Source organism: Gadus macrocephalus, chromosome 2 (genome assembly GCF_031168955.1).
Source record: "Gadus macrocephalus chromosome 2, ASM3116895v1".
Taxonomy (NCBI): domain Eukaryota; kingdom Metazoa; phylum Chordata; class Actinopteri; order Gadiformes; family Gadidae; genus Gadus; species Gadus macrocephalus.
This window is the reverse complement of record NC_082383.1, coordinates 4,486,620-4,505,223: the sequence shown is the minus strand read 5'-3', so window position 1 is coordinate 4,505,223 and position 18,604 is coordinate 4,486,620. Positions and strand designations below refer to the sequence as shown.

The following is an 18,604-nucleotide window of genomic DNA, read 5'->3' as shown; positions in this document are numbered from 1 at the left end:
CAGAGTGCAAGAGAGAGAGGGACACAGAGGGAGAGAGACAGCTGGGGATAGAGAGAGAGAAGTCAACAGCTTAATCTCTCCTTGTGAAGAAATGTAACATAGGCCGCCAGGGGTAATGACACTTCTTCTTGTTGATATCAGCATTAAATATTCATCGAGACGCAGACAAGCCATTTATCCCAACATGGAGCTGGAGACCTGGAGAAAGCTTAAACCTCATGATGAGAGGTCTCTCTCTCTCTATCTCTCTCTCTCGCAAGGGATTTTGCATATTTGTGTATTTTTTGTGTCTGCATGATCACAAACAATTCTGTAAAGTAGCATGTGTGTGTGCATGTGTGCTTGCATGCTTCTGAATGTGTTGATCTGTATGCCTGTGTGTATGTGTGTCTGTGTCTCTGTGTGTGTGTGTGTGTGTGTGTGTGTGCGTGCGTCTGTGTGTGTGTGCGCATGTGTGTGGGGGTTTGTGTTGATCCGTGTGCCTGTGTGTATGTCCATGCATGTGTGTGTCCATGTGTCATCTGTTTGTCAGCCTTATCTGCCCAGTGCTATGACAGGTCCATCCTGCCAGCTTTGCTTTGTGTTGTGAGAGCGATGGACGATCGACATGTGTGTGGGCCTGATACACACGGGCCGGTCTACACCTGCTGCTGCTGCTGCTCTGAATGGGATACGCATCGCCGTGGCTGAAGTTTACTCATTAAATGTCCATCAGCACAGACGGCAACCACAAAAAACACAATTTATGTATTTTGTGTGTCTGTTTGCCATTTATAACAATATGAAGCGTCCATGAGTCCATGCCTAATCCAAACGTAGGGCCACGAGATGAGGGGCGACACATCCTTGGCACCTGACGCGAGTCCCAATGCAGCCAATCACAGACAGGCTGACCGTGAGCCAGACAAACGGACAGACAGACAGACAGACAGACAGACAGACAGACAGACAGACAGACAGACAGAGAGACAGGGGAGATGGACAGAGACAGAGCGGAGGAGCAAGCGTGCGACACGGTTTTACAACAGGCTGTTTCTCAGCATCTGGCCCATTCAGGAGAGTGTTAGATAAGCCCATTGTTAAGCTCTGGCTCAACGCTGCTGCGATGGGGCCGCAGACCAATGTTCTGCATCGTCACATCATCACACCATAATGCCGTCCAAACAACAGCCGCCAGCCTCTCCCTCCATTACCGATTCAACTCTTGACATGTTTCATCAACGTGCAAAATCTCTTTCAATTCGCATTCCCGGCGCATAACACCCCAAACATACATCAAAGCCCGTGGCTCCTTTCTCCAGCTGATGGGTTTTCTCTCCGTCAAAGGGTGGACTTTTCCCTGAAAGTTCTTCAGCAGTGTGTTAGAGCAGGCTGGTTGTTGTATTATGTAGGTTGGGCCGTGTAATGACACGGAGGAAATTGAATTCAGGAGGAACCACACGATACACGTTATTGCATCGCTGTCGTTTAGCCCCCCCCCCCACTCCTAGTAGTGCCACGGTGAAAGATAACACCATCAGGACCATGTTATAGCGAACACATATGTTGTTCTCCTGGGGAATATCTAATCACACACGCACGCTCTCCGAAACACAAACTCTCTCTCACTCACACACACAGACACACACACACACACACACACACACACACACTCATTCTCTCTCTCACATACAAAATGACATTCTCGCTCTCAAACACGTACTCACTCTCTTTCTCAACCACACACTCTCTCACACACATACACACACACACACACAATAATAATACTTTGAAGCAATAACGAGGATGCAGGGGGCACTTTTCCTCTGATAACCTTCCATTTCACTGCAACGTGAAGAAACTGTGTGTTCCCTTATTGGAGCGATGGATTCCCATTTGGGCACAATGTGTCACACATGGGAATCCAGAGGGGAGAAAGCGAGACCAATGAGGTTAAGGGCAGGACGGTTCCAGTCGTTAAGGTTTTGAGTTTGATCCCCCCAACGTCCGCAGTCTACCTGTCGTTCTCCTTGAGAAAGCTGCCTAACACCCTCTGCTAATTAAAGCTGAGGTAGGCAGGGGACCCAGTACCCAGTAAGCTCAATGTTACCAGCCCTCCCTTCAGGCCTGCCTCCAAAGCCTCTCCCCAAAGAAAAGGGCCGCTGGCTGACTACTGCTTGAGCAAGAGTCCAAGAGGAAGGGGGTTGTGCCACTAGCTCGCTGCTTGCTCGGTAGACAGAGAGCTAGGCCATACTATCATTCAACTCTGCCTGATGTAGGCCTGATTTACAGAAGATTTGGACCAAAATAAATTATCAAAGCATTTCATTTATTGAACGCTGTGTTGGAATGTAAAGTATGTAAAGAGACAAATAACAAATACCGCTCAATGCCGCTAAAATGCCTTGCCTGCTCTCGCTTTTCTTTACTATACTGTGAGTTGGACTAACGCCTCTGCTGTAGGACTAGACAGAGGACCAGACTAGGACAGCATATCTGACATGACACTTGACAAAGCCCAGAGTAAAATATAGAGAAGAATTTGAGAAAATATTCTTCATAGGGATGAAGAGAAAATATTGAATGATATGAACGCCTGACAAAAGTGACACGGTCAGTGTTTAGATGTATATATATATATATATATATATATATAATAGATCACTGTGGCTTCTCAGCCTTTGTGGATCCTTCCAGCCTGAGAAAGTAGGTTATGTTGCTACCGCCGCCGCAACCGTCCATAAAGCAGGCGGCTTCGATGCTCCAACTTCTTGAATTATTCCAAAAAAATATCTGAAATACTTGCCATGTATTTGGGGCAATTTCAGTCTACAAAGAGAGGGCCGCTTTGGTAAAAATGAGCTCAGAGTTTTTTTCATGACTGAACTTCAAAAAGTGACAGGTGAATGGGGTCGATTTTTCCTGGTGTCTGCACGATATGCTGAACAGGAGTCTGTGGTGTGGAAGATCGAGTTGAAGAACGCCATTAAGTTCTGTTCGCGGTCATGCGTGAAGGGTTTACATTGTTGTGCATGTTGCACGACGATATAGAATCCGCGACAACGTGATATCTTCTAGATGTAGTATCACTATTTGGATTCCGGGTAGACTCCCCTCAATCTGAATAAACAGATCAAAGTTTGCCTGTGAGAAACGTTTTTTTTAGAGACAGGTTGTCATGGCTGATTCATATTTTTGTGTGAAGAGTATCTTATACGAGCAAGTTTCATTCCTAACTTGAGAGCGGGGGAGACGAAGAGTTTGAAAGTCTTTCTTCTCTGCTTCTCGACCCTCAGAAGCAGTCGGTCCATCTTCGACAGATCCGTCAGTTCTGCATAATACCAAGCCTCACAGAAGTCGCTTCATATCAAATATTCTTCCATGTTTCTTCTGACAAAGTGACTTCTGGCGTACGTGTGATGGCTTGATGAGGATCTACATGTCCCAGAGAAATCAATAAACAACATCCTCTTCGGTCTCCTGACTTGATGGAAAAGAGGTCCGCTATCGACTCCTTCCTTCAGGAGCTGTAATGGGCATTGACGGCATCCCTGAATCAAAACTCAAAAGGGAAATAGGCTAAAGTGGGTATTTGACCTAATTCCTGTGTGGATAATTGAGTCCTGGGAACAGGACTCTAATTAGACAATAATTAACCTGCTTAGGATTCTGAGTAAAAAGTGGCAGACTTTAAGTGGATGTGTACGTACATTTCTGCTTTCTGTACACTAGAACAAACCGCCGAGACTGAGAACAGCTCGTTCTCCCGAGAGGCGCTCAAGCCGTGTCTGCCACCTATTAGTTGGCAGTGGAAAATACAACACTGTTAAAATATTGAGATGACAACAGAAGGTGAAAAACAAAAGGGAACAATCGACAACACACTAATTGAGCGGATGGAGCTACGGCGTGAAAGGTAATCCATGAGGATGAATTCATTTCATTTCATCGCCACCGCTGGTCTGTTCAACATATTAGGGGTAGCCGGTCAGAGAGAGAAGCGTGTACCATCATCCAGTACATCATCCATGGATTCATAGTAGCAAGTTGAACCTGCAGCGACAATAACCTGCTTTGCTCAATGCACACACGCCGTCTTGGACTCAAAACATTTGAATCAATTATCACTGACTGAAACCTTCTGCAGTGGAACGAAAACTCATCTGGTGCAGACTGCATCTTGGCCCATGAAACTCTTACTCTATCCCTTGTTTCTACAACGAAGCACGTAAGGAGTTTGGTATTTTGGGGAATAGTATGCCCTTGCATTATTTATGCACTTTTTGGGTTGTATCTTCATTGTTGAATGCACTTATTGAAGTCGCTGTGGACCAAAGCGTTAAATTAATGTGATGTAATGTATTCAATAAGAGACGATAATATTGACATCATCATCATCATCATCAAACATCATCATTCAGCATAATCTATCAAACGCTCAATGGCAGGTATTATGGGAAGGAAAGTGTGTGTGTGTGTGTGTGTGTGTGTGTGTGTGTGTGTGTGTGTGTGTGTGTGTGTGTGTGTGTGTGTGTGTGTGTGTGTGTGTGTGTGTGTGCGTGCGTGCGTGCGTGTGTGTGTGCTGTGCAGATGGCTGTGCATTCTGTTTTCACCTCTCCTGCAGAACATCGAGCTGGAAGCAGATCAGCCTCATCGGCCAACCACAGAGTGCTAATGACCATGAGGGTGTAGCACTGAGAGAGAGGGAGAGAGAGAGAGAGAGAGAGAGAGAGAGAGACAGAGACAGAGAGAGAGACAGAGAGAGAGACAAATAGAGACAGAGACAGAGAGAGAAAGAGAGACAGAGAGAGAGGGAGCCAAAGAGAGACAGAGACAGACAAAGAGAGAGAGAGAGACAGAGAGAGAAAGAGAGACAGAGACAGAGAGAGAGAGAGAGAGCCAAAGAGAGACAGATACAGACAAAGAGAGAGAGAGAGAGAGAGAGAGAGAGAGAGAGAGAGAGAGAGAGAGAGAGAGAGAGAGAGAGAGAGAGAGAGAGACAGAGACAGAGAGAGAGAGAGAGAGAGACAGAGACAGAGACAGAGACAGAGACAGAGACAGAGACAGAGACAGAGAGAGACAGAGACAGACAGGCAGACTGAGAGAGTGCAGATGGTGCACAAGACCAGATATCTTGTTTCAGACCAAGCTTGTAAGCGGTGTCGTGGATCACGTTTCATTATGTATTGCGATGACGTGTTTTCTAAAGAGGTAGCCCGATATGAAATGCACGTTGTTGTATGAATGAGAATATCGATCATATCGATCATGCATACTTGATTGTTTTGTGATGAGAAATGTTTGGTCGTTCAAGTGCTCATAATGACAAGAAAATGTAAAAGGGGGAGGCAGATATTTAATTTTTTTTATGCATGCATGCATGCATGCATTTTCATCACAGCTTCCTCTTTTGACCTTACGAAATTCAACACGAAATTGGTGAAATTGACCTTACCTTAAATTGACCTTACCTTATTTAGTAGTTATTGCCCGCCATGTTCTCTGGTCAGCGTTTTATTAACATCCTTCTTCACTCCATCTCAGTTACATTTCGACTGTCGGATAGAGTGAAGGCTAGAACTTGGACTTACAAAGACTGCAGTGTAAAGGGACATTTAATAAAAACATAAGCTACACCAAAACAATAAAAAAAAAAAATATATATATATATATATATATATATATATATATATATATATTCTCATCAGAATTAACCCAATTGGAGACGTGACAACTCACCAATTTGCTGTCATCATGTCTCGGTTTGGGACGTTATCTGAACACCAGGTTGGCGAATGGATGTTTCACACGCTCCCCGAGAAACCATAAGATTGAAGCCTCCCCAGCAAAAATTCGAGAGCATCAGGAGGATTTAATGAAGCCATAACATCTAAGGCTTTTACGTCACAGTGATTAAGTTGACCGTCTCATCGAAGGGAGCTACAGTAAACACCCATTAACAACGTTCTTCGGACACCCATTTGAGTTTTTTTTTAAATCACGCAACAGGAGCAAATCTATGAGTAATAGAAGAATCTATTGGACTAATGGAACGCGCCCCATCCACAGTGTGTGGGTGTGTGTGTGCGTGTGTGTGTGTGAGTCCGTCTGTCTGTCTGTATGGTCTGCACAAAAGACATCCAAGCCAGATAGGACTGGATGTAAAGAAGTCTGTGCATGTGTGTGTGTGTGTGTGTGTGTGTGTGTGTGTGTGTGTGTGTGTGTGTGGTATTTGCATGAGTGTGTGTGTGTATATGTGTTTGGAGGGCCCCCCCCTTCCATTTACATTTTTTTTATTAATACTTTTAAATGGTGTGTTTATGAGATAGAATGAGATAGAGTGAGTTTTCGACTAAAAACTCTCAACACATTGGAGACATTGAGAGCTGCAAAATGTGCCAGCCTTTTTTGTGAATCCTTGGTACGCTGTTAAGCTTGATACACTTTTCTATTCACGGCCTGGCTTACAAATCATTGTTCAGGTATAATATTGCAATAGGATTCCTGGTCTAGCGCTGGCCTTATGGCTATTGTGTTGTGGTACACATTGTTATTATAATTTAAACATACGCCAGACAATAAGCCCAATATGAATATAAACCACACTGCTTAATGCACATACATTACACCGACAGACGTACAAACGTTCATGCCTACATAGATACTGTGCGTGCATACTCACATTGTGAGTTCATGTATTTGGTTATGTTTTTCTCGACCAACAGCAGGCTCTCCACTTTAGTTCAAATTGCAGGGAAGGGAAGCTGTTAACCTGAAAGGTTTTTGCACTTTGGCTTGCAACAAATTAGATGTAGACGGGTAGTCGAATTCCTCGCGCCAATTTAGCCACAAAACGGAAAATCCATTGTCTAGGGAAAGGATGTATAGTCGAAGGATTCATTTGCATTTTAATTGAGTTGCAGCTGGAGACAAAAATGCCATTTGATAATTTAAAAAGGGTTAATTTTAATGAAGGGTACAGAAAACATGGTACCGCCAAAAAAAAAGGACAGAGAACCAGAAGAAAGGACTCAAACAAAAGGCCATGAAAGGAAAAGCTAGCTTAAAATAGAAGCGTCAATGGGAGGTGTTTCGCAGTGTTCCGGGCCCTCTGAATTGTCCTTACAACCAGGCATTGAGGCGCTTTTTGTCCTCAAAGGTTTGTTATTGTAGGTGAGTTATTAACACGCAACCGACCATACTATTTAGACTGCCAAGATTAGCTCGAGGGAAGGGCAGTAGAATCAATATTTGAAAACAAAATAATCTTTTTATGATACAATGTCTATTGGAAATGGAGTAAAATAGGCTTCTTATACACCCTGATAATCTTTCCTATGATTCATATTTATAGAATTATATATTTATGATATTACGATGTACGTGGCCATCTGAAATTTCAAATGGTTGAACCAGAGTAAGTAGATTCAAGATTTGATTCCAATTTTAAGATTCAAAATAAAGATTTCAGCATGTGTGCGTCAATGCTTTGGTCCACAGTGTCGAAACGAGATGGGGGTTTAAATGAAGCATGGTTCTCCTGAGGGGAATGTCAAAGCCAGTTACCAGACCTGAAACCATCCGTCCACTGACCCTGTTCCCCCTAATAAGCACACAGTCTACTGCAGACGTGTTGTGTGAGCGAGCTTATAAATGACTTGTGACAAGGTACAGTCCTGCGAGAGAAGTTTCAGCCCCTCTTGGTCGAGACCAGCTGTCAACAATTATGCACCAACGAGCTGGTTGATAGAGAGTGAAACGGTTGGCTGTTTGGCTCTCGGACTGTGTGCGTATGACTGTCGGTGTGTATGTTTGTGTGTGTATGTGTCTGTTTGTCTGTGTGTGTGTGTGTGTGTGTGTGTGTGTGTGTGTGTGTGTGTGTGTGTGTGTGTGTGTGTGTGTGTGTGTGTGTGTGTGTGTGTGTGTGTGTGTGTGTGTGTGTGTGTGTGTGTGTGTGTGTGTGTGTGTGCGTGTGTGTCTGGGTGTCTTTGTGTGTGTAGATGTGAGAAATGTCGAGATTTTTACGCTGCTCACACAAAAAAATCATTTTTGCAATAAATACAGAACATTGAATGTCCACATCACTAATGCATGTGTTATATATGCAACTAAATGGACTACTGCTGGAGTGGGGAAGCCTTAAGGCAATGTCCTTTAAAGAGCTCCCTTCAAAGGGCATTCAGAGTGCTTTGCATTGGTAAGAATCCTATTTTTTTACTCAAAGTCGCTGTGTGTGGGTACGGTTCAAGAGTGAAAAGAGATCAATTGATTTTAAAACTAAACGAACAACCCAAAAAATTCTCTCACCCTCTAATTTTTTACCAGCATTGAGAAGCATTGCATTTCGCACCCGTGATGAAAGACAAGATGGATGAACCTGAGCAACCCGAAGCGATCCAAAGAGATGCCACGACTGGCATCTGATCCATGAGCAGTCTAAAATCCAAAGGGTGTCACACAGAGGCAGGCCCATACAAACAGATGTTCTCACAGCACACTTCGCTCACTAATACATGACAGATGGATATGCAATTTGTAACAAATTACACAATGAATAATATATATATTGAATCCTTTCCACAGCACCTTTAAAGGAATAATTATATAATTATAATTATAATTATAAAAGACAATCTTTAAAACCAAAAATGTTAAACAAAATAAGTATAAGAATGCTAAAGTGGAATTCTCGAAGACCTGAGTTCCATTCAAAACAGTACAGCACTACACGCTGAAGAGCGAGTTGAAGAGCAGGAAAGTCGCCACCGACACCCAGTTTGTAACATTCATAACACTGCTTAAGGGCTTCTGTGGGCCATGAGGCTTTAGGCATCAGTGGGCCATAGGCTCAATTCCCGTTGGGTCACCTCATTCGGCAGTAGATATTCCTAACTGACATTTATTTAAAAGAACATCTTTGAGCTAAGCACTTACTGCTCAGCTTAAATGTGCCAACACAAACATATATTTCAATAAAAGCTGCGGCAAACAGACATTTTGGAGCCCTGATTTAAAGGTATCTAGTGTTGAGGCCGGTTTCCGACGCTGTGTAAGTGTGTTTCCGCGATATGTGGTGCATAACAACAGAACACTGCTTCACCGTACACCCTGGTTTCATCAGATAAACCCTGGGAACAGCGGGCAGGCCGCCCTGTGATGACCTGAGTCTCGCTGTACTGGTCTCATAACACAGAGGCAGAACAGAGATGTATTCTGGTCCTTATCTCTTAAGTGCTTTACATACAATTAGCCATATTTAGAGCGGAACTCTCCAGCAAAACAGGAAACCGGTGCAGTGGTCCCAGCCGAAAGCGAAACAAATATGACAAAGACAAAACTGTAGTCAACGACCTCGACCACGAATTGGATTAAGTTATGTCTGCATATCAAACACAAACTGAAAAGCTCATATAAACTTTCCACCACAAACTCTCGTCGACCTGCTGCGAATATTTTCACCTGCAGCCAAACATCTTGAAGCCCTGCAGCACTTTCATTTCAATATTACATCCTTCCCCCACAAGCTCACTTGAAGACATAATCCTGTTTTAATCAGCTGGCAAAGTCAGCTATATTAATGCTGCATTAATTACCATTGAGTAAGCTGCTTTGCAGCATGTCACGGTTAAGGTAATTTTGATTTTTTTTTTATCAAGAAATATGTTCTTAATACGTTGTTATTGTACTTTATGTTGTTAAGGACCCCCTTGCAAACGAGATGGGTTCATCTCAAGGGGTCATTCCTAATAAATAAATTTGAACAAATTTGTTAGTGCAGATTATGATTATCATAATATAATTATATTGATTAGCAAACTCTGACTGATGGACCCCCAATGATTATGCCATTCCTCGCCAGAGCCTCATGGGACAGAAGCGCAGCTGGATCTCATTCATTGCTTATTTCATTTCCCAGGGGCCACGTCCTCAATATGTCACACTTGTTGGACGGAGGCTGTTATGATTCACCTGCGCTGAGTTCCCTTCGTGGACTGACACATATCATCCGGGGTCTCTTCATCCACTTCACTCTCTCATTTCAGATGTGTCAATCAAAAGGGCAGTCTCTACACCACTAGAGCCTATCTTGGCGGGTGTGACATGTCAAATGAACAGCTTTCGCTCTTAATAGAAATAATGTGTTTGATTTAATCCATCAACCTCTCTCAAACGTAATAACACGATGCAGAACCACTCACATGGCAGGGGAATAACGATGCTGTAAATGTGAAAGGGGAAAATTGGAACACAACGTTGTCGCTGACGTTGGTACTGCACTCAGAAAATGCATCAGGAAGGGTTACCGCGCGTTCATCACACACAGAACTACTCATTAACACCCCTGGCGCATTCAGACTGGCAACACGCCACAGCACACGCCACGTTCAGACAGTGCGTCGCAGATGCAAAATGGATGCAAAATGAGCCGCTCGCTGTTCTGCATTTTCCTTCTACCCCCTTCTCGGGTAAGGGACTTGGTTATACAGTATCCTTTCACACTCATACATGCAACATTTGGCCTCTTGTTTCCACCAGAATAACACGATTACTTCTGCAAAGCATCAGCAGACCTCAGCAACAGTTCACACACTTCAGGGCTTGCGACCTATTGGATTAGGGCTTCACACAAGTCATTACACGATTGCCATAATAAAATGTCAAAGGGGAAAATAGGTGGCAGCGGCAGGAGCAGCATATATCAAACGTGCACCAAAGGGAACTTATTGATTAATTGTTTGCCAGTTCATCAGAGCCAGAACTAATCAATGCCCTCCATGCCGGAGCAGGCTGTAGAAAGAAGTGCTAGATCACAGCCCCGTAATTAGAAAGCAGACGAAGGGGCGTGGGCCTGCAGCTCCCCGCTGCCTTACGTAGGACGGCCTCATCAACTTAGAGAGGACCTTAGGCCAGATTACACGTTCCCATCGCCAGTCTTGTTTCACAACAGGATATTGATCAGGCCCAAACCAAAGGGTCCATGTTGCTAACCCTTGTATCCAAAATCATGAGCATCTAATGGAGAGATATGATCGTCATTAACGACGACGTCAACAGTATTGATTTAGTAATCAGTTAGCTTAAAAGAATGAAGTTATCGGGTAGATGATTCATTGTGAGGCCATTTAATATTTAGTTATCGGCGACTTGAGTGTCGACGATAACCTGGTAATGAGTGCCACGCGTGCTGTTATGGAGTCGGCGTCACTCAGTTCTTCATTATTATATTTATTAGCAGCAACTCAATGAGAGGCTGCCTGCTACCCACACAAAGACGTATGAGCCTACTGTTTGTGGTTGAATACATTACTGACAAAGCATCGACAATATTTTCTGTTCGCTGGACACAATAATCAATCGAGGCCAATTCAGGTGGAAGATTCAGGGATATTATCGAAGTTATTCACAGCCCAAAAACATTTTTGACAGGCGGTCAGGTTATGTTATGAAAGGTTTTTGATAATGCCTAACCCCTATGCTCATTAAAGATTTCAAAGCTGTAGATGTTTCTGAATTCACAGCAAGTTGCTTTGAATAAACCCTTCTGCTAAATAGTAAACAGCGAAGACAGCTTTACTTCACTTATCTATTTTGCGGCCGGCCTTATGTGCTCCATCAGAGTACACTTACTGTCCAGTTTAATATATCGCCGGAATGTCAACAACTATCCATCTTTTAAAGTTTTCACAAGTTAGGTGTGGAAGGAAACAGCTATGATTAAATTCCTCATGCAACCATAACCGTTGCAGAATTCAATGTCCTTTCCATCTGCAAAAGATTACCTGGTTCAAATAATATGCAACTACATTAGAACAGTGATTGGGCCAATCACTCATAATATGAGTAAGAGTCCGACTCTAAGTGGGAGAACTTGGATGAAATTCTGCCGACTTACATTTAAAAACTCAGAGTCTTATTACATCACACAACAATTGCATATAATGTAATTGTATTGTGTTATGTGCTTAACATATTATGTTAAGCACATTACGCATTACAATTTTGATAGCGTTAAAGCAGTGGGCCATAAGTGCATTTGAAAGTTAACAGTTATCTGACAAACTGATTTTTTTCTAAACGACAAGGGTATCACACCATACATTTATGAGTATCATTTAATTGACGTAATAGATATTTAAGGTTTAGAGGAAATGTCCATGTAAATGGATGCTATCGTCCGATCTAAATTGTGTTTTTGTTTGTGTTTGTATCCAAACACCGGTTTGTTTCCAAGTGCCCGCGGTCTGCCTGTAGTACTGCTGGAGCAAGACTCCTTCCCTCTAACTACTGGTCAATGTATCAGACGTTACCCCAACGCTCTGGATAAAACCGTCTACTGAAGTACATATAAACAAAAATAACCCGTCTCCATTCCTTTACCTTCGTTCGGTAGCTTCCTCCGACACAACATCTCCAGCTAACACTAACGCCAGCCATAGAACGAGCAAGCTGTCTCATTAACCGCGGCTAACAGTGCGAAGGCGTGCGCTGACCTGCGGCACGGTGCCACCGCCGGCACCATCTGTTATCCCTGGCAGCACCACCTCCAACCCCAGGAGGACGGGGACCCCCGCCTGGGCGCCGTCTGTCCGGCCGCGATGCACCTCCACCTTGGGTTCGGCGAAGCGTTTAGGCTGAGTGCCCAGCGTCACAGGGGCCCAAGAACGCCGTGTTCAAACACTTATTACGATATTTACAGCCCCTGTTGAAGTAAACGTCTCCAGGAAGCACTGAGGAGTATTTGTGGGGGTTTCTAACGTTTTTATCCAAATATGGTTGATGGCTTATTAGAGAACATGGACAGCTGGAATTGGGAATATATGGGAGGAGATTGAATAAAGTCCACTGAATAAACATTTAACATCATAAACGAATTGTATTTGTAGGAATATGCCATTCATTTCAGGAATATATTGACTTAAATAGCTGGTGGAAAGTCTTTCAACATTTAAAAAATATAATACTCGGTAGTGACTATTTGATAGATATTAAGGTTATAGGAATGAATGATATTCTGAAGGACCAACACTATCCTATTTAGGGGGTTCATATGTCTTGTAAACAGCTTTTCCGAAACGTAGAACACTTTTAGTTTCTAGTTTTTTCTATCTCCTTGTTTGAGTCAGAAAATGGCCGGCAAAAACGTTCACACGGTGTATATAGCCTAGTAGGATGGAAACCTGTTGAGACCCAGCCTCCCCAAACAGCCTCCCCTCAAAGCCTCTCCTCTCTGCCTCCCCTCACACCCTTACAGCCTTCCCCAACAGCCTCGCCTTAGAGCCTCCCCTCTCAGCCTCTCCATGCTGCGCTCACCTTTCATTCCACTGGTCTTTTGATCGCGCGCGTCACAGCAGCGCAGCCACGAGACGCACGCGATCTCCTGTTTGCATTTGAACTCGCGCGGTCGGCATGGTCTTTGGTCGCTTCATCGATGTCCATTGATGGAACACAGTAACAGTCTAAGGTTTTGGTGCTAAAAGTGGAAAAACCCGCACCGAAGTTCAACTTGTGCATACGGGTGCTTTTTGGCGACGATGCGTTGCTCTTCCAGATTCGTGTTTCTTCTCCGTGTCAGACGCGTCTTAACGAATTAGCGCTTCGTCGTGTGAGAGGTAAGCATCAACTGGTCTCTTCACATAGTACGTAATTTTCAACCTAAATCAAGAACATTTCTTGGATTAACTGTTGTGCAGATTCCGACATGTGCCGTCATGCAACTTTTACTTGATCAAATGCGTAATAACTTCATCCAGTCATCCAGTAGTATTGAGCGTAACCTACACTCACTTTACCTGATGTCTCAGTTAGAGATCGCCTGACGTCGACTCGTGAAGAACGGGCGATTTTTTATCTTTAGGAGTCAAACAATTGGCATTATCATCTCCATATAGGTTTATTTGCGATGCAAAAATATTGACCAAAGCAAATAATTGCATTCCTTGTGACATGACCTGCAGTGATTCTGTCATGTGCGTGATAGACCAGAACAGTCTGAGCACATCCTCTTTTTTCATGTTAGGCGCCTTTGCTCCTCCGTTGTGCTGATCTTTGTCCAAAATAGCCTTAATTATTTATTAAACTCTTTAAGGAAGGCGATAATAAAGTCTTATTGTTACAATATTGTTCTGGTGGACATTCGATTTTCTAACCAAGCGTTGCCAAATTAAATCGTATGGGAGAGAGATAATGAAACTTGTTGCATATAAAGCAATACGACTTAATGCTAAAGGGAAAGAATAAGGGTTCATCAAATCGTATAACACCTCTTAATGGAGTTTTTGTAGACTGGTGAGATCAACTTTTTACAAAGCACAGTATACAGATACCCTGAAGATAATATTGATTCTGACGGTTACAAAGGTTGCACTATGTTTGTTTTTAGCAATCCCCGTTTTTCAGCGATGGCAAGGTGCATTCGTAATGTAGACCTAAAGCGCCCCACACCCACTCAGTCAATAAATACCTATTGAAAAGCATTCAACTAAGACAGACCTTCAGACCACTCACAACACAAATGTAGGATCCAACCGTTTCAGTAAGGCTGCTTTCCTCACCTTGCTGTCACGGAGGAAATGACAAAGTGGCTTAATAAAACCTCTCTTGATATTAGCCTGGTAGGCTGCCCCTGTCTGGTTCCCGGGAGGGAAGACAGTGATTTTCCTCATTCAATTACTTAGTCCTGCTTAATTTACATCCCTGCCCAACCCCTAATAAACGTGTGGGGGCCGGGTTGGGTTTGGTTGTTTATATTAATTATTCCCCCCCTCCCCCCTTCGCCCACAGGAGGGTGTGTGAGTGATTACCAGCGGATGGGATCCAGGGGAGAGATTTCCCTAGGTAGCCATGCTGTATCATGAAACTGGCCACGTATTCAGTGTAAATAAACCAAGAATAAAACCTGTTTGCTTGTTCAGAACCACAATAATTCAGCCTTCGAGGGAAAGGCCTATTGTTGAGTTATTTTATAACCTGAGAGGTCAGTTACGAGTGCCTCATGTCTTTTTTCCTATTACAGCAGTCAAATATTAAAACAGATGTGTAGACCAAGGAAATCGATAAATGTTAAGACTGACTGCACAGAAATGACTCCAATGCAAAAGGTCAATTTGTATTGCAAAGATTCATTACATAGAGGTCCACCAATTGGACAACCCTGACGTTAATGCGTCAGTAACATCTCCATGGAGAGGGGAGAGGGAAATAGAACCGAGGCTCGATCGATGTGGACCATTCGTTTGTCGCTCCTTAATAGGAACCTTATCACCGCTGCTTTTAGAAGGACTACAGAGACGCCTCCTCAATATAAGCACATCGATATACATTATGAATCCATATATTCCATGATTGCAGGTGGAATGCCTTAGTCCCTGCCAAACGGTTTTCCCAAGACAGCGACAGCGAGCCGCCGGTGAACCATGGAGCCCTGGATCTTCCCGTCGTCGGCCCTCAACCTGACGGAGCCCCTGATGTACGAGAGCTTCGCGCAGGCCAACGACTCGGAGGGCCGCGGCAACTACACCGACCCCAGCTTCGACCGCACCAGCACGGTGGTCCTCACCTGCCTGTACTTCCTGGTGTGCACGGTGGGCCTCTGCGGCAACGCGCTGGTGATCTACGTCATCCTGCGCTACGCCAAGATGAAGACCGTCACCAACATCTACATCCTCAACCTGGCCGTGGCCGACGTCCTCTTCATGCTGGGCCTGCCCTTCATCGCCGTCCAGCTGGCCCTGGTGCACTGGCCCTTTGGCCCCGTGCTGTGCCGCGTGGTGATGACGCTGGACTCCCTGAACCAGTTCACCTCCATCTTCTGCCTGATGGTGATGAGCATCGACCGCTACCTGGCCGTGGTGCACCCCATCCGCTCCACCAAGTGGCGCAAGCCCCGCATGGCCAAGACCATCAACCTGACGGTGTGGGGCGTGTCCCTGCTGGTCAACCTGCCCATCGTCATCTACAGCGGCCTGATCACCAAGCACGACGACTGCTTCTGCACCATCGTGTGGCCCGAGCCCCAGGAGGCCTACTACACCGCCTTCATGTTCTACGCCTTCGTCCTGGGCTTCTTCCTGCCCCTGATGGTCATCTGCATGTGCTACCTGCTCATCATCGTCAAGCTCAAGTCCTCGGGCCTCCGGGTGGGCTCCACCAAGAGGAAGCGCTCCGAGCGGAAGGTGACGCGCATGGTGTCCATCGTGGTGGCCGTGTTCGTCTTCTGCTGGCTGCCGTTCTACGTGTTCAACGTCACCTCGGTGACGGGCACCATCAGCACCACGCCGGTGCTCCGGAGCACCTTCGCCTTCGTGGTGGTGCTGGGCTACGCCAACAGCTGCGCCAACCCCATCCTGTACGCCTTCCTGTCGGAGAACTTCAAGAAGAGCTTCCAGAACGTGCTGTGTCTGAAGAAGGTGGGCGGGCTGGACGAGATCGACCGCAGCGACAGCCGGCAGGACAAGTCGCGCATCATGAACGAGCCCACGGAGACCCAGAGCACGCTGCTCAACGGGGACCTGCAGACCAGCATCTGAGGAGGCCGCCGCCGCCGCCGCCGCCGCGGGGGGGAAAGGCGGTAGCAGTAGCAGTAGCAGTAGAATTAGCAACCGCGTACGTCACAAACAAATTGAATTGGGAACGGGAACCACCCGGTTTGCATGTGTTGCACAGAGTTGCAGTTTGCGTGTTGATCTGGATCTGGTGCTGGCCCAACAACAGAGAGAAACAAGGGTGGCAGGCATGCAGGGGGGGGGGGGGGGGGTAGAAGAGAAACATGGCACATTATCAAAGTCACATGGTCAGTCTGATTGAACATCAAATATGCCTAACAGAACAAATGTATCTTTCGTCCCCCCTGAACTGCAAACACATTTCATTGAACCGCGAAAGCCTCACACCCACAAATGTGTTTGTTCAACGTGTTTCTGCTGTGATCGTACAGATTGCGTTATCGATAAAGAGTGCGGCCGACAGGTGAAAGTGCACTAACTCAGATGGTCAACAGGTCCCTGCGAGATATGGATTTTCCAACATGTGCCCATTTTGACTTCCCTTTAATGGAATAAGGATATGTGCTTACCCTTTCAGCTGGGTCTGTGTGTGTGTGTGTGTGTGTGGGGGGGGGGGGGGATAAGGACTTTTACATACAGTATAACCCTCCCCCCTACCAACCAGGAAGATATTGGTTTTGTGTAAATTCTCCTTTCTAGCATGTCGCTTCACAGGCCCGACGCAGTGCAGGGATTTGCTGGTGGGCGTATGAGAATCATCAATCAGTGGTTTGATGGCACACAACCGGAGGGAACAATTACACGGTCAACAAGTCCTGCGCTGTTGGGGTAATGCTGTCTGGCCGGAATGAATTTAGGTGGCATCGCATTAGGATGTGTTACCTGGAGCTATAAACAACAGGTTCAATGATAAGGATTTCTCTTTGGGGGGTAGGATTTTCCTTCTGTGAGTGATTTATGTTCCTGCATTTCTGTGGTGTCTTACATATTGTATATATGTATAGATATAAAGAATGATGGAAACTGTATATTATTATACCATAGGATTATATGTTTCCAGGTGACTCTTTTCATCTTGTAAGAGGATTACGTACTCTTCAGTGATGGTAATAGATTGGAATTAGCTTGTCTATCAACTAACCAACTGCTGCTACAGTGTAAAAATTGTTGCTATTCAATTTTAGTGTATGACACTCGGCTTGTCAATATCCGCTTCTTGGTGGGTGATCGTTCGTTAAACCACTTATGTTGCTGCTTGAAATTCAGCGGTGGGCTTTATTACCATCTGTGACTACTATTTTTAGATCTGTGTCTCTTATAGAAACAAGAGACACTGCAAGTGTGTCGGTGCGGCGATTCTATGTGTTTTTTGATCTATAATAAAACCTTTTACTTTAGAGTGATCTAGATGTTACAAGTGAGAGCAGAAGTTCGATGCTGACTGATGTAACTCTCCCTGAGTGTGTTGGCTGATGGCTGGCTTATCCTGTATGCCTTGATTACTCAATGCACCACAGGTGTGTAGCCCCACCCAGCCCCACCCAGGCCCAGTCACTCTGACCCTCCCCAGGTGAGACTGCTTGACCGGCCTTCAGCCACCAACTCCACACCAGTGTTTTGACAAACGGTTTTGACCTTAGAATTCACATGAGCTGATGGTGACCCTAAGTCTCAGTTCCAGACCTGTATGTATGTACAACATGTACGTATGTATGTATGAATGTACAGTATGTGTATGTGTGTGTGTGTGTGTGATTGAGTGGAAACCAAAGGTCAGGTCTTGGGGTTGAGGTAGGTGGGAGGCACCCCTGCTTTATGAAATTTGAGAAGGGCTAGAACACAGACCCTGGACCGGTCTGTTGTTCCTTCTAACCGTCGACCATGGTTTTACTGACAAACTTTGTCATCATTCTCAGATATATATTGCAGGCTATGTCGTCAACAGTTAGTTGTTACAACCTCTGTCTATTTGCTATCAAAAACGTGTGTTTATTTAAGATTCAAGCCAGTGGGTACACTCATATCCAGCAGAGGATCAATTCTGAGTCACTTCATGAATACGTATATATATATATATATATATATATATATATATATATATATATATATATATAGAGTAAATC

General features: G+C 44.7%; 2 protein-coding genes across 4 annotated transcripts in view; one reads left to right on the top strand and one right to left on the bottom strand.

Annotated features, from left to right (window-relative positions):
• The window catches only part of LOC132475731 (peripheral myelin protein 22-like), a 353,371-nt gene that overhangs the window by 277,784 nt on the left and 56,983 nt on the right, over window positions 1-18,604 (bottom strand). The gene's annotated exons all lie outside the window — the stretch shown is intronic.
• Window positions 13,299-18,604, top strand: part of LOC132475672 (somatostatin receptor type 2-like) — a 317,638-nt gene continuing 312,332 nt past the window's right edge. The window contains exons 1-3 of one of the 3 annotated variants that reach the window (XM_060076918.1): window positions 13,299-13,589; window positions 14,761-14,814; window positions 15,328-17,532. In XM_060076918.1, the coding sequence (XP_059932901.1) occupies window positions 15,393-16,505 (1,113 nt within the window). In that variant the 5' untranslated portion in view covers window positions 13,299-13,589; window positions 14,761-14,814; window positions 15,328-15,392 and the 3' untranslated portion in view covers window positions 16,506-17,532. Of the gene's footprint in view, window positions 13,590-14,760; window positions 14,815-15,327; window positions 17,533-18,604 lie in introns of those variants that run through there. The other 2 variants (XR_009529962.1, XM_060076905.1) reach the window with 2 other exon arrangements.